The sequence below is a fragment of the Cavenderia fasciculata genome (assembly GCF_000203815.1).
Source record: "Cavenderia fasciculata unplaced genomic scaffold Scf_EU5ZYIE01EUG8B-5, whole genome shotgun sequence".
NCBI classification, from domain to species: Eukaryota; Evosea; class Eumycetozoa; order Acytosteliales; family Cavenderiaceae; genus Cavenderia; species Cavenderia fasciculata.
In genome coordinates, this window is record NW_004457642.1 from 587,915 (window position 1) to 602,760 (window position 14,846).

The 14,846-nt window shown below is 31.3% G+C and overlaps 5 protein-coding genes across 5 annotated transcripts; 2 read left to right on the plus strand and 3 right to left on the minus strand.

Moving 5' to 3' along the window:
• Positions 1–33: 33 nt before the first annotated feature.
• On the plus strand, positions 34–795 carry DFA_09678 (TPR repeat-containing protein; the record flags this gene model as incomplete). Its single annotated transcript, XM_004352279.1, has 1 exon — positions 34–795. One exon carries the CDS (start codon positions 34–36, stop codon positions 793–795), a length of 762 nt encoding a protein of 253 aa, XP_004352331.1.
• Positions 796–889: 94 nt separating this feature from the next.
• On the minus strand, positions 890–3,128 carry DFA_09679 (uncharacterized protein; the record flags this gene model as incomplete). Its single annotated transcript, XM_004352280.1, has 7 exons — positions 890–927; positions 1,029–1,060; positions 1,212–1,950; positions 2,020–2,145; positions 2,239–2,358; positions 2,429–2,752; positions 2,822–3,128. 7 exons carry the CDS (start codon positions 3,126–3,128, stop codon positions 890–892), a joined length of 1,686 nt encoding a protein of 561 aa, XP_004352332.1.
• A 601-nt stretch (positions 3,129–3,729) lies between these two features.
• Positions 3,730–4,353, plus strand: DFA_09680 (uncharacterized protein; the record flags this gene model as incomplete). The annotated part of the gene is made up of 1 exon (XM_004352281.1): positions 3,730–4,353. One exon carries the CDS (start codon positions 3,730–3,732, stop codon positions 4,351–4,353), a length of 624 nt encoding a protein of 207 aa, XP_004352333.1.
• Positions 4,354–4,492: 139 nt separating this feature from the next.
• DFA_09681 (uncharacterized protein) lies at positions 4,493–7,361 on the minus strand (the record flags this gene model as incomplete). Its single annotated transcript, XM_004352282.1, has 3 exons — positions 4,493–5,723; positions 6,040–6,112; positions 6,164–7,361. The coding sequence occupies 3 exons, from the start codon at positions 7,359–7,361 to the stop codon at positions 4,493–4,495; spliced, it is 2,502 nt and encodes an 833-aa protein (XP_004352334.1).
• Positions 7,362–8,341: 980 nt separating this feature from the next.
• Positions 8,342–14,800, minus strand: DFA_09682 (tetracycline-efflux transporter; the record flags this gene model as incomplete). The annotated part of the gene is made up of 22 exons (XM_004352283.1): positions 8,342–8,714; positions 8,810–8,933; positions 9,026–9,279; positions 9,355–9,426; positions 9,500–9,565; positions 9,625–9,774; positions 9,833–10,039; positions 10,146–10,394; positions 10,464–10,590; positions 10,673–10,702; positions 11,132–11,974; positions 12,094–12,462; positions 12,521–12,876; positions 12,957–13,077; positions 13,139–13,395; positions 13,458–13,529; positions 13,597–13,665; positions 13,744–13,890; positions 13,979–14,188; positions 14,260–14,502; positions 14,576–14,693; positions 14,785–14,800. The coding sequence occupies 22 exons, from the start codon at positions 14,798–14,800 to the stop codon at positions 8,342–8,344; spliced, it is 4,473 nt and encodes a 1,490-aa protein (XP_004352335.1).
• Positions 14,801–14,846: the final 46 nt, after the last annotated feature.

Sequence of the window (14,846 nt, forward strand, 5' to 3'; positions counted from 1 at the left end):
AGTTGCAAGAAGATTTATAATATATAAAGAAAGATGGGATGTTGTTGTGGTAAAGAATCAAAGAAATGGGAGGAAGAAGAAGGCAAAGTACCATCAAACAAGAAACTACAAAAACAAAGAGCCGATGGTAACAACAACAATAATAGTGGCAATGCACACCACCGAGACCAAGATGTTCAGGGAGGACCTGTATCAGTATTTAAAGCAGTAGACCCAGTTAAAAATAGAAAGGATATTATAGCAACACTAGAAGACAATCCAAACGATACCGATGCATTGACAAACTATGCAATTGTATTGTCGGCTGAAGGTAATGACAGCGAAGCATTGGTGACACTTCAAAAGGCGGTTGATATCGATCCTGAAAAGTCACGTTCATGGCTTGCTATTGCCGAATTGTACGAACGCAAGAATGACAAGCAAAAGGCAAGAGAGGTCTATGAAAAGAGTTACAAACACGCTTCACCAAAGTTGGCATTAGATGGACAAGATTCAGACCTCTTGCTCAACTTTGCCATCAATTGTGAAAAGGAAGGCGACTATGAAAAGGCTGAAAAGTTGTATAAACGTGTTGTCACCTCTGGCCCCACCAATACACGTGGTGTTGGACACTATGCAACCTTTTTAGCCAATGTCAGAAAAGACAACCAAAAGGCAAACCTGTACTTTAAACAAATCGCCGATCAAGAACCATCTGTATCCTATTGGTGTCACCAATACGCTCTATTCCTTCGTGACACTTTAAAAGATGAATCAACAGCAAATATTTATTTTAAAAAGGCATCTTTAAATTAAATTAAATAGAATAGAGAAATAATAATTAATAATAATAATAATCATATAACATATAAAATATATAGTTCCAACAACAATAATGTAACAACACAACTCAAATCAAACCAGTACACAAATCATTGAAAATCATATCTTGAATAGAAATAATAATAATAATAATAATAATAATAATAATAATAATAATAATAATAATAATAATAATAATAATAATAATAATAATATTAATAATAAACCATTAAATTGTAAATTAGTCTCCCCAGAAACCCTAAAACATATTTTAAATTGTTGTTTGTAATATGCCAAAAGTAGTAGTAGTTGTATTGTTATTTTTTACGTAATGATAAGGTTTGGTTTGTTTAGAATTATTGTTATTGAGATTGGATTGTTGGATTAGATTCGATTCGATTTAGATTTACTTTACAGAAAGACTGTAAGGAATAGCAATACAAAGTGAAGGTAAGAATAGGTATCTTGATTTTCTCCATCCAAACAATAATAATGGGATTCCAAAAATAGGGAATACCTGAGAAGCACCAAACAAACTGGCAGGTGTATAAAATAGTTCTTTAACTCCTTTTACACTAAACATTGATTCTGTTAAATTTGTAATTGATGCATCTTTTTCTTCTTGTAAATTCTTGTTTTTATCAGAGGTTGAAATATTATTATTATTTTGATTATTTTGATTTTGATTTTGACTCAAAAATATACCACGTTCTTTTTTCTTTTGTTGTTGTTGTTGTTTGTAGGATGGAGTATAATAGTGATCTCTAATTCTACTATTAATACTCTTGGAGTGGTAGACTGGGATCAATCCAAATGAAGCCAATAGTCCTGCACCAAAGATGGCCAAGGTACCTACAAATGATCGAGATTTGCTATACACCATATCATTGGTCAATCCATTCCATCGCCAAGCACAGTATGGGAATGACAACAATCCTCCAACTGCAAGATTGTAATAAGCGTGTACTTTGAATACATCGGAATTGACATTCTCAATCATCTTGGATGGTGTCGTTCCAACTGGTGGCACTAATCTACCGTCCAATACACCAATATACTGTTCTGCGTAATTTGAGGTTAATGGATTCTTTGATTTTTGCAAATGATGTAGAATTGATTTCAATTTTGGCAATAAATGATAATTGTCCCCTAAACAAGTAAGTAGTATAGGTAAGTATAGGTAACATGCTATCTATCTCTAGTAACAGGTTTACATACTATTGGCAAATAAAAGTTGAGCAGTTTCAATAACAACCTCTTGTAAACGCATTGAATTTGAATGAGCCAAAGTACCAAGATTCTCTAAAAATACATGTGAATTTAATAAAACATCATGATTACTATCTAAATAATATTAATAACAATAATATTTATGTTAGTATATTAGATATATGAATATTCAATATATATATATATATATAAATATATATAGCTTACTTGAAGCAAGTAATAATGTCCAAAGCTCAATTGAAGCATCACAATTCATATTTAATGATATCATATTTTTAGATATCATTGGTATGATTCCTTTTCTTACTGCTTCTTCTCCAAATACATCTAAAAAGTAAAGAAAAGATTGGGTCAATATATTGATAATATAATATAATATTTTGGTGTCATGTCATACCATATCCTTTGGTAATAAATTCAGTTAGGACTGTAATAGCAATTGATCTAACGGCTGGGTCGGAATCATTGACAGATTTGACCAATGCATCAACAACACCTTCCTTGTACATTGTCTCTATATTAAAACATTGAGAGATTCGTGAAAAGATGTTGGACAAAGCTTCACTCTTTTCTTGAGGGTCATCACTAGTGTTGATTGTATTGATATCCTCTCTAATTCCACTGGCCAATGATCCTTTGATATCATAATACAATTTAATACCAACACTTGCTGTAACCAACCCAACTACTATCCAAAATCCTTTTGGATCTCTTTTAAATACTATAGTTTAAAAACATAATCAAAAGTTAATAAATATATCATATCATTTGAATGATTATATATATTTACTTTCTTGATTATGATCTACAAATGATTCTTCATGTGAATCCAAATCTTTGTGATCAACTTTGTTATTTTTGGTTGTTGTTGTTGTATTTACATTGTTGTTATTATTATTCGTGGAAGATGTTGAAAAGTATTTGTAAGCTGAAGGAGTAGTAGTATTATCGGTATTCTTCTTTTTAAAAGAATAAGAGGTCGATTGTGATGACTGTGATTGTGATGCTTTAACCAAACAATAGTTGCTTTTACTACTGATTAGATTGGTCTGGTTGATTCGTCTGCTAATTAATCTACAACAATTCTGTGAGATCATGATCAATATATCAAATATAAATATAAATATAAAATGTGATAAAAGTCGTATGTATGTATGCTACAATAATAATAATAATAATAATAATAAATATCTATCTATTAAAAGAAGAATAGTAAAAGAGCAAACCGTCATCATCTTCCCTTTCCTTGAGGCCAAACCAAACCAAACACACACAACCAAAACATTTTTTTTAATTTATTTTTGTGATCTTCACCCCAACCTTCAAAAGCTTGATTAAAAATTTAATTTAATTTAAATTTACTTGCAAGCTTCTCTTTGTTGCTACCTAGGTTGGCTAGCTCACTGCTTTTGTTAGACTTGTGTGATGAAAGTTAATTTAATCTTATTATCTGTATAAATAGATATTAATTAATATTATCATTTGTTTGTTAAAATATAATATATACAATAAAAAAAAGACAACAAGACAAAAAGAAAGAAGAAGAATGTAAGATACCAAAAACTCTATTACTATTAACATTAATAATGATTCTATTTTTCCTCCTTTTTCTTTTTCTTTTTTTCTTTTTCTTTTTCTTTTCTAATATTGGTGGTTGTTGTTGTTGTTATTAACAGGGTCAAGAAACAATTGGTCAGAATGCAAGGCCCCCAAAAAAGGGTGGCCGAGGATGATAGACACAAAAAAGCTTTAGAAAGAACCGTAGAGAATGACCAAGTCTCTCAATGGATAGAGTCTACCTTTGAATTGTTTGTAAAAGCAGATACACATTCTCTTATTTGCTATTTGTTTAGTTCGCCAACAAAGGAGGCAAAGATAAGGGACAAGCTTGCATTTCAACTGTCGAAAGGCTCAAAAAAGTGGACTCACTCGGACCTCAAATCAATACAAACTAGAATTGACGATCTCCATTCAATTAAAAATATTAACGAACCGGAAGAGCTCGAGTCACTTCGTATTACATCTTCAGATGAAGAAGAAGAAGAAGAAGAAGATGACGACACTGGTGCCAATAATCACAACATTAATAATCGTCGCCATAATAATAATAATAATAATAATAATAACAGCAATAATAACAACAATAATAATAGTTTCGATTATTATACATCCCAATCGAGCGGTCGGAGTTTTTCCATGTCCGGAATGGAACCATCGGTCGGTCCAAACATCTTTATCAAACAACAACCAGTGTCTGCTGCTGACGATACACCATCCCCAGAAGCCAAGACTCCTCCAGATGCCAATACATCATCTCATTAGTTTTAGGATTATAGAATAATAAAAACTAATCTTTTTTTTATTAATTAAAAAGAGATCCCTAATATTCTTTAATAATAATAATAAATTTTTTTTTTTAGAATATGGTGGACACTATTACATTTGTCTTCAATGACTATTTCTATTTCTTTTTTTCATTCTTGTATTCTTGACTATTGACAAGTGAATTCCAAGCTTGTTGAGCTGAATGGCTGATTGTCTCCCCTACTAGGTATGTTGATAGAGTATCTATAGGCGAGAAACAGGTTGCATAACCAATCGATTCTACCAACTTGAAAATAGCATCAAAATCATTTTGATTGTCATCCAACTGTTCATCTCCTTGTTGTAGGAATTGGTAGATATTAGAGATTGCAGAGGCAGGTTGTTTGAATTGGATGGCAATATTGTAAACTGTATCTATTGGTAGTGCTATATCCTCACCATGGTGATGAGCCAATAACATATGCTTTGGGAATGACAAACGAATAGATTCAGTACAGGAATCATCAAATTTGCCCCCTAATGTATATAATTGGTAACCATTACGATCTTTATCAAATATTGCCCAGCGAGGTTCAGCGACATGGTCAGTGGGCACCACTTTTAAAAGTGCCATGTAATGGAAGGGAGGTTGAAGGTTACCTGGTAATTGACCGACTTTTCCAGGACTGAGATCCTCAGCCATCAATCTAAACACCTTTAAATACTCTTCTTCGATCATCTTTTGGTTTTCGTATGGTTCCTCTAAATGTGGTTGTCGGTCAGCCAACACAACCATCTCGATTACTTGTAGATTGGTTGCTGCCTCTTCAACTATCCCTTGTTGATTCTTGAACATGATAGTACCATTCTTGTCACGGAACCAATTATTACATAGTTCTTTTTCATACAATGGTGGCGATGATGATGGTGGTGGAGCTTGATTGCCTTCATGATCGATCTCGATAGAATCATAATGATGTGTATTTGCAAATATATCATTACTTGATGGTTGGTTTCTGAGTAGTTTGAGGATTGCCTTTGATGTTTCAATACCTTCTGGAGTGACAATAGAATTGATAAATTCATCAGTGTAGGTCTCTAGAATACTAGGATCTATCTGATTAATCATCAATAGAAATTGTTTTCGAAGTTGTCTTGGCATATAGGTGGACAAAGTTTTGGCCATCGCAACCTTTTTGGCTTGAGAAAGTCCGACCACTATACTTTCAATTTCGGTTCTTGTACTCTCTTTGAGACCTCCCAACCACATATTGATAAATTGATTGATTCTCTTTAGTTCTAATGGACCCAAAGACAAGTATCCACCTACAACAGCTTTCACAAATTGAGGTGAATACTTTGTTGATAATTTAATTATCTCTTCCATACTATTATGATTAATATTATTACATGTTCAGATAAATAAAATTCTATCCTCAATATGGATGTTCATTAATAGAGACCCAAATTTTTGGTACAAATTATTAGTGGTAAGTATACCTTTTTGGGGTTGGAGGGAAATTAAATTAATTTGTGGTAATTTAATCATTGCCATGGGAGCTCTCTGGAAACCACATTTAAAGTGATCGTAATATGCAATGGTGTGTGTGTGTGTGTGGTGAATCAAACTCGTGGGAGGTTATTGATTTCAATCATCATCAAATTAGGAAATGAATAAATAATAAACAACAAACTAATAATTACTTTTTTAATGAGATATGTACATTTATACTAAATCTATATTTAATTAACACTTGAAATATTTCTATCATTAACACTTTAAAACTAAATAACTATCTATCTAGTTGAATTATTTCTATTCAATTACTATTTCTATTTCTTTTTTCATTCTTGTATTCTTGACTATTGACAAGTGAACTCCAAGCTTGTTGAGCAGAATAGTTAATAGTTTCCCCTAGGTACATTGATAGAGTATCTATTGGAGAATAACAAGTTGCATAACTGATAGCTTCTACCAATTTGAAGATAGCATCAAAATCAGTTTGTTGTTGGTTGTCAAAGTCTGTTTGTAGGAACTGGGTAAAATTAGAGACGGCAGAAGCAGGTTGTTTGAATCGGATGGCAACATTGTAAACTTCATCAATTGGTAGTTCTATATCACCACGGTGATGAGCCAATAGGATAAGATTTGGGAATGACAAACGAATAGATTCGGTAGAGGAATCATCAAATGGGTTTGCTAATGTGTATAATCTATATCCTTGGCGATCTTTATCAAATTTAGCCCAACGAGGTTTAGTGTCACCGACGTTATGAATAGGTACCACTTTTAAAAGGGCCATGTAATGAAAGGGAGGTTCAAGGTCACCGGGTAAATTCTTTCCAGGACTGAGATCGGAGACTATCAAACCAAGTACCTTTAAAAACTCCTTTTCAATGAGCTTTAGGTTCTCGTATGGTTCCTCTAAATGTGGTTGTCGGTCAGCCAACACTACCATCTCGATTATTTGTAGGTTGGTTTCTGCCTCAGTAACAACACCCTTTTCATCTTTGTGCATGATTACACCATTCTCTGCTTTGAACCAACTATTACATAGTTCATTTTCAAATGATGATGATGATGACGATGATGATGGTGTTTGATTGTTGACAGTAGATGCATTTGAACGAACAAACATATCTCTTGAAGGAGGAGGGTGTCCGACTAGATCAAGGATTGATCTTGATGCTTGAATACCTTCTGGAGTGGCAACGATATTGATAAATTCATCGGTATAGACCTCTAGAATGCTTGGGTCGATCACACGAATCACCAAACGAGCCTTGTCTTTGAGTTGCTTTGGCAAAAACATAGTTAGCACCTTGATCAGTGCAACCTTTTGAGCTTGGCTGAGTCCGACCACTATACTTTCAATCTGTGTTCTTGTAATGTCTTGGAGGTCCATCCACATCTTTATCAGTTGATTGACTCGTTTTAGTTCGGTTGGCTGTAATGACAAGTATGCACCCATCACCTCTTTCAATAGTTCAGGTGAGAACTTTTCTGTTAGTTTGAATATATCCATTTATATATTTAAATAAGTTGTATACTATTACAATCAAATACTCTAAGATTGTGTAAAGTCAACAAAATAATGAACACACATGGACTCAAATTTTTAGTTTGTTAAAACTGTACAGTTAAATTTAATTAAAATTAGTGGAATTTAAAAATTAATTGATACCTTTGGTTTGTGTGGACAGGTGGGTCAGTCGTTGAGAGAGTCTAAAATATGGAGTAGCCTTCTCTTATAGCATATGCTTGTTGTTTATCAATCAGTATGTCAGTGATCATAATGGTGTGTGTGTGGTGGTATGGATTCACTCCATCACCACAAATATTTGGGCAATCATTTAAAAGTTGTGTGGGTGGATAGATTGATTGGATGGGGGAATTGTTTGTTGGGAGAAGCAAACTTTTTTGCTTTGTTCGTTGTATTCAAAAGGATTATAGTGCTATTATATGGTTTTAACTTAAATCATAAACAAATTTGATTCATTAACTAAATTTCAATGTATGTCACAAATTGGTTAAATAAATGAATGAAAGTTTGGTTTTCTAATTTAAAAGTTAACTCTTTTCTTTCTTTATTTCTTTGTTTCTTTATTTCCTATCATTTTGATAGGACCCAACCAATCGAATATCTCCCGTCAATCAGGGAATTGTTGATCACAACGTAACAGTTCGAATATCTAAGAACAATGCCAAATTGGCACTTTGGTTGAGACTCCATTGTACGACCCAATTTCCAGATTTCCCCTCCCCAAAAGAAGAAGGATGAAGATGTTGCAATAGATGCCTTTGCATGCTCATCTTCCTCAACTACAATCAGTCAACCAGGAAATGTTTTTTATTCAAACAATTCTCAATCACAACAACAACATTAAAAATAAAAATAAAATGATTTGGTATAATTAATTTTTTATCATTTAATTTCTTTTTTTTTTTAAAATATAAAATATGGTTTAGTTTGGATTGGTGAGAAACAATCAGTATTATTATCAATTAATTGATAGTAATATTACTATTATTAATATTATTAATATTAATATTCTCTAAATCTCTTTTCTCCATCTCTTTTTTCCAAGCTTTGTCAGCTGTTTCGATAATATTTTTCACACCACTAACCTTGTCAACCAACTCTTCTATTGGAGAAAAGCAAGATGCAAAGCTAATATTCTCTATAAACTTGTAGACAGCACCGAATGGATGATCTTGTGGCTCGCCATCTTGCTCCTCCTCTTGATTGGTTTTAAGATCAATCGTAACATTCCTAGTAAAAAAATCAATATTTGTTACGGATACAGTTCTACTATGTTGAGATGAAAATTGAATAATCACACTTTGTGTAGTCGAGTATGGAATAGTAACAGTTGCACTATAAAGTTAATTATAAATTAAATTAAATTAGAAAAATCAAATTTGAAATTAATAAATAATAATAAATAAAATAAATGAAGGAATTATAATTACATTAATTTTCTATTGGCCTCTAAAACATAGAGGTTTGATACTCTATTACCCCAACCAATATTTGACCCAGTGATGGTAACACGACTACCAAATGAAAAATATTGTGTACTGTCCAATTGAGGATCTAGATAGATAGATAGATAGATAGATACAGATAATATATTATGGTTAGTCGTCTCTTGAATACACGCATGTTGTTCAATTATTTCTACTTACCAGGACAATTCGCAGGTATCGGTACGGTAAGAGTTGTTGCAAAATTAACGTTTTTAGTTTCATTGTAATAACACCACCAACAATCTGGAACTGAGCTAATCGATGTGTTTGCAATAAACAATTGGTTGAGATTACATGATTCCTGACCAAAACTACCTTGCAGTAATTGATTCCCTGTCAATTGTAAGCTTGTAAGTTGTGGATTATTTGTCAAGAAATCGGATGCAATACTTCCTGTAAACATGTTATCAACTCTAAATTTAAAAATAATTAAATAAATAAAAAAATAATTAAATAAGACTGATCGATCTTCTTTTCTTCAGACATACAATGATAAAGATATTAATTTTGGTGAGAGTAGTTCATTAAATGGAAAGGGTCCACTTGAATAACTAATAGAACTAAATGATCAAAAGGTTGAATGTAATTAGAAATATGCATTATTGGCAGGTTCAAAATTTTTTGTAAACTTACAATCTCTCTAAATTTTTGAATACAGATAAATTATTCGCGACTGAAACAGCGCTTCCGCCAATAGTCCTAAAAGAAAGAAAGAAAGTTAATAATAAAATAATATTATTAAAATATTATATATTTACAATGTTTTGATAGAGCCTGGATTTGAAAAGATTGGATAGACATAACTAGATCCATAACTATTGACATAGGCAGTTACAGTATCTATTGATGGTGTGTCAATTTCCAACGTTAAAACTATATTTGGATCAATAACTGATGGTACTATTATTCTATAAAATAAATAAATAAATCATAGTTGGATTATTTTTGATATGAGTGATTACTTACAAAGATTTAAGTTTTGGGAACTGTTGTTGAGTGAATCGATAAGTAATATTTGATTGGTAGGATGTTTTTAAAAGTAGATCAGTTAAGTAGGAACAAGGAGGAATAGCCACGTCTGTTAGTTTGGGACTATCAAATTGAAGATTGTATAAAGTTGGTGTACAGATCCCCGAAGCTGGAATCGTTGTCAAGTTGGTACTAGAAATATACCTGAAATAACCATAATAGATTGATGGTGTTAATACTTTTTTGGTTCAAACAAACATAAATATTAAATTATTTATCTATTTATCTATATATCTATCAGGATACATACAAAGCTGATAGATTTGGAAAAGCTTGATTGAAATTAACAGGAACTTGTATGATTTTAGTATCATCACTAAAAGTAATACGGGTGCATTTTGGATATTGACCCTTGAAATAATCCAATGGGTTGATATTGCGATTGATGATCGATGCCTGAGGACCTTCGTAAATAGTTATACTGGATACTTGAGGGAATACCAATTGAGTGATTGATGATGTCACTGTAGAAACAACATTATCCAATCGAAAAATAGATCTAAAAAGCAAGTTAAAAGGTTAATACTATATAGTAATGTCTGATTATCATTGCATGTCTCTTTCTTACATGTCAGTGATATGTCTTTCAGAACCTATTACTTTGCATGTAAACTCATCAGAGCCACAAACATCATCTTCATTTGTCAATGGAGGTTCTATACCATATAATTGACCTAACCATATAGCTGAATTAACTAGTAGTAGGAGTAAAAGTTAGTTTAAAACATAGTATGATGTAACTAATAGATATATATATATATATATAGATCTACATACTTTGATCGGCTGGCAATACCTGTCCATTTACTAAATAGTACTGTGTTGTAGTTGTGATGACAAACAACAACAACAATAAAAATATTGATAGCAAATACTGATATCTTTTCATAAAATGTTATTTGTAAAATACACACAATTAAAGAGAGATATAGATAAGTGAACAGAGAGACTTCATGTTAACTCTCGAGAGCTGTACAGAGTGTTTGATCATCACAACTACAATGAGATAAGATATTTACCTATTTCAAATAAATAAAATAAACATCAAAAGAGATCTTTTGCTCAAAGACAAAATGATCAACACAGCATGGATTGTGGGTTTCAGGACATGTGCGTGTGGTTTTCCTGTAATCTTAAACATAATAATAATTAATTATTTTGTTTTTGTTGAGATGATTTGTTTGTTTATTTTCTTTGGTGATTAATTGTTGATAGTATCCATCTTTACAGATTTACTATTTAGAATCATATTATGTTTGATTCTCTTTACAACAACAAAGATAATGACAGATAGACATACAGCTCCAACAACTCCAACAACTACTCCAACTATTAACTTCCATCTGTCATTGTCTGATTTAGAGTCACATTTACCATAACTATCTGGGTTGATAATCAATGCACTGAAATCTGGATCGAGTATCGATGATTGTGATTGTGGTAGACTGATACCAATCAATGCAATAGAGTTGTCTTGATCGATAGCTGTTGTGTTGATTAGTTGTGTCTTTGAATAGGTCTTTCTGCCATCTGACAGACAATAATCAATGAATCGACCAAAGAATTGAACATTGTCTTTGACTACTCGAAGGTATTGAATAGAATCGTCGTTGCTTGATTGTTGGAATGATTCAATAGTGTTGATAGAGTCATCACATCCAATGATTGATTGTTGATTGTTGATGGTCGTTGAGAATAATACTCTAAGATTGGATAGTACCGATGTGAATGGCCATTTGGTAATATTGACAGAGACCTTGATTGAACCTGCACCCAATTGAATGATATCATCACCAAATTGAATTGATCTCGATGAATTTGAGAATTCAACGATCGATGTCACATTGAGCAGTGAATAATCACTGTCATTCTGATGACTGACAAGATCATATGAAAGTGACACCAAATCATTTGTTGATCTATCATTCAACAACCAACTATTTGATTCTAATCTTTTGATTACATTTCCATCGATATCCAATTCTTGAATTTCAACCAAATTAAATGAAAATGTAAAATTCTTATGAGAGAATGATGATGTTGGTGATGTTGTATTTGGTTTGAACATTACTTCTGGATCTAAATTAAATAATAAAATAAATAAATAAATAAAAGAAAGGGGTATTTGTTAGATTTGTTTCAAAATTAATAATTTAATTATTTTGATTATATTTTTAATATTTAATTTAAATAATTACCTTTTTCATTTTTCAAACGACAATCATCAACCCAACCATCGTCACATTGACATTGTCCATTGACACAACTACCATGACCATTACAATTATTTGTATTGATGATACAATCTTGATTTGATGGTTGTACATATGGAATGAATAACAATGATGATGATGAATAATATCCATTTGGAACAGATACCGAGATGGTTGCAGGTCCACTTGTTGGTATTTGATTTAAAGTACAATTAATAAATGTCAATGTCGTTGTTGCAATGACACAATTAATCGTATTATTAATCATAACACTTCCATTGATTGATTGTTTTCCAAAATATCCAAATAAATTAAGAGTTGATGATTGTAAATTTACAGATGTTACAATTGTATCTAAATTGAAAAGGGAATGAATAAGTTTGATAAAGTTTAAAGATGGGTATATATTTACCTTTGATAATAATTAAACTTGATCCAATTGATTGATGTTCGAATAAAGTTTCAAAAAAAGCAGAAGTCATTGTCTCAATATTAAATGGAAATGGAATAGTATAAACTGCTCTGCACACGGTTGTACAATTTGAATCGATTGATTTTACCGATTGTAAACTATTTCCAACAGTTACATTTGGTGGGTAGTTTGGATTGGCATAGTTATAATATACAATCATGTCTTGATTGCTTTTAAGATCTATCGTAACATTCCTAACTGAGAATCCAATAATGTTAACAGTAAAGTTCATTGAATGACCTGAAAATTGAAGAGTCATGTTTTGTGAACTACCAAGAGGAGCTGGAATATATTTCCTTTAAAAAAAATAAAAATAAAAAAAAGTTGATTAATAAACTAAAGATCTTGATTTATCAAATGCAAAAGATCAACCTACGACAATTCTCTATTTGGTATAATTACTTGTGTCTGGGGATCACCCCATCCTATTCCTTCACCCTTTATTCTAACTGGATCTCCATTCATAGAAAATAAATTGGTACTCTCGACTTTAAAATCTAAATAAAAGAAAATTAAATTAGTCTTTATAGAGTATCCTTGTTTTAAAAATAAACATACTACAATCGATATTTTGAGGTTGTGATAGATATGTTTGAAATAGAAATTGACTAGTTGTATAGTTGTAAAAACACCACCAACAATCTGGAACTGAACTAATCGATGTGTTTTGAATAAACAATTTCCCAATATAACAATATTCCTGACCAAGACTACCTTGAAGGAATTGATTTCCTGTCAAATCTATACTCAAAGATGGGAGACTATTTGCCAAGAAATTAGATGGAATACTACCTGTAAAATTATTATTTGATCCTCTAAAAAAAAACGATAATTAATAAATCTTTTTCATCCATAATAACAAAAAAGAGCAACATACAAGCTAAGAATTTGAATAGTTGATGGTAGGGGACCATAAAATGGGAATTCACCTTGTCCATTTATCAATTTTCTAATCAAAATTAAATTAGTTTTAATATAAATTCTCCGATTTCTGTTTTAGTAATAACTTCACTTACAAATGTGTCAGTTTTGTGTATAATGTCAAATCACTTGGAGAATATGAAAATATTGGTCCACCAACAATTCTAAATTAAATAAATTATATAAATTAGGTTTAAAATGATTAATAAATAAAATTGGTTTGGATTGATTTGGTATTTTACATTGTAGTGATTGATTTTGGATATACAAATATTGGACTGATAAACCCAGGTCCATTATTAATAATTGCTGTGAAAACTGAAGTAACCAAAGGTGAGGCTACCTCTACTATAATACCATAATTTCCATTTGATGTTCCTTGAATTTTACTAGACACAAAAATGAATCAAATATTATAAATATAAAAATAATAATAATAAACATTCATTAATTCAATAATTATTAAACTTAACTTACATGATAGCAAGACTTGGATATGATTGTTGAGTAAATATATAGGTTTTGTCTCTTTCAATGAGTACAGTTAATAAGAGATTGGATAGTTTTGGTAGATTGGCATTGGTTGGTAACGTGAGTGTTAGCTTGGGTGCATTCACACGCATATCTATTAACTCTGTTGAATTGAAAAAAATTGGTATTGATGTTAAATTACTACAATATAAAATCCTTGATAAAAAATAATTTAGAACAAGTAAGTATATATGGGTATCAATTTAAATTGAAAGAGGAATACTTACAAATTTTCTAGGTTTGGGAATGCTTTGTTGAAATGAATTGGGATTTGGGTGATTCTTGAATCACTATAGATTGATAATGATGTACATTTGGGAAGATTCTTGAAATAATCTAATGGATTGATACTGAAATTAGTGTTGACCGGCGAATCATTTATTGTGATATCTGTGACCAGAGGTAGTACCAATTCAGTGATTGAATTATTTAATGCCCCAACATTGGTAAAAGTGGTGACTATTATTTTTCTTTTTATAAAATAAATAAATTAGTTAATATGTCTTTCTTGATCATCATCTTGGCAATCCAATCGATACTTACATTTTAGTTATATGTATTTCAGAACCTATAGTTGAGCAAACAAACTCTTGGCAGATTTCAGATTGAGTCTGTGGGATTGTTGAACCATACAAACGAATTAACCATATTGCAGAATTCACTAATAAAAAATAGTAGATAAATACTTTGAATGTTAGAATGTGTGTGTGTCATATCATATATGAACTATTATTATTATCATTATTACATACGTTCATCAATTGGCATGGTTTGTCCATTCACCATGTACAGTGATGGTGTTGCCACAAACAAC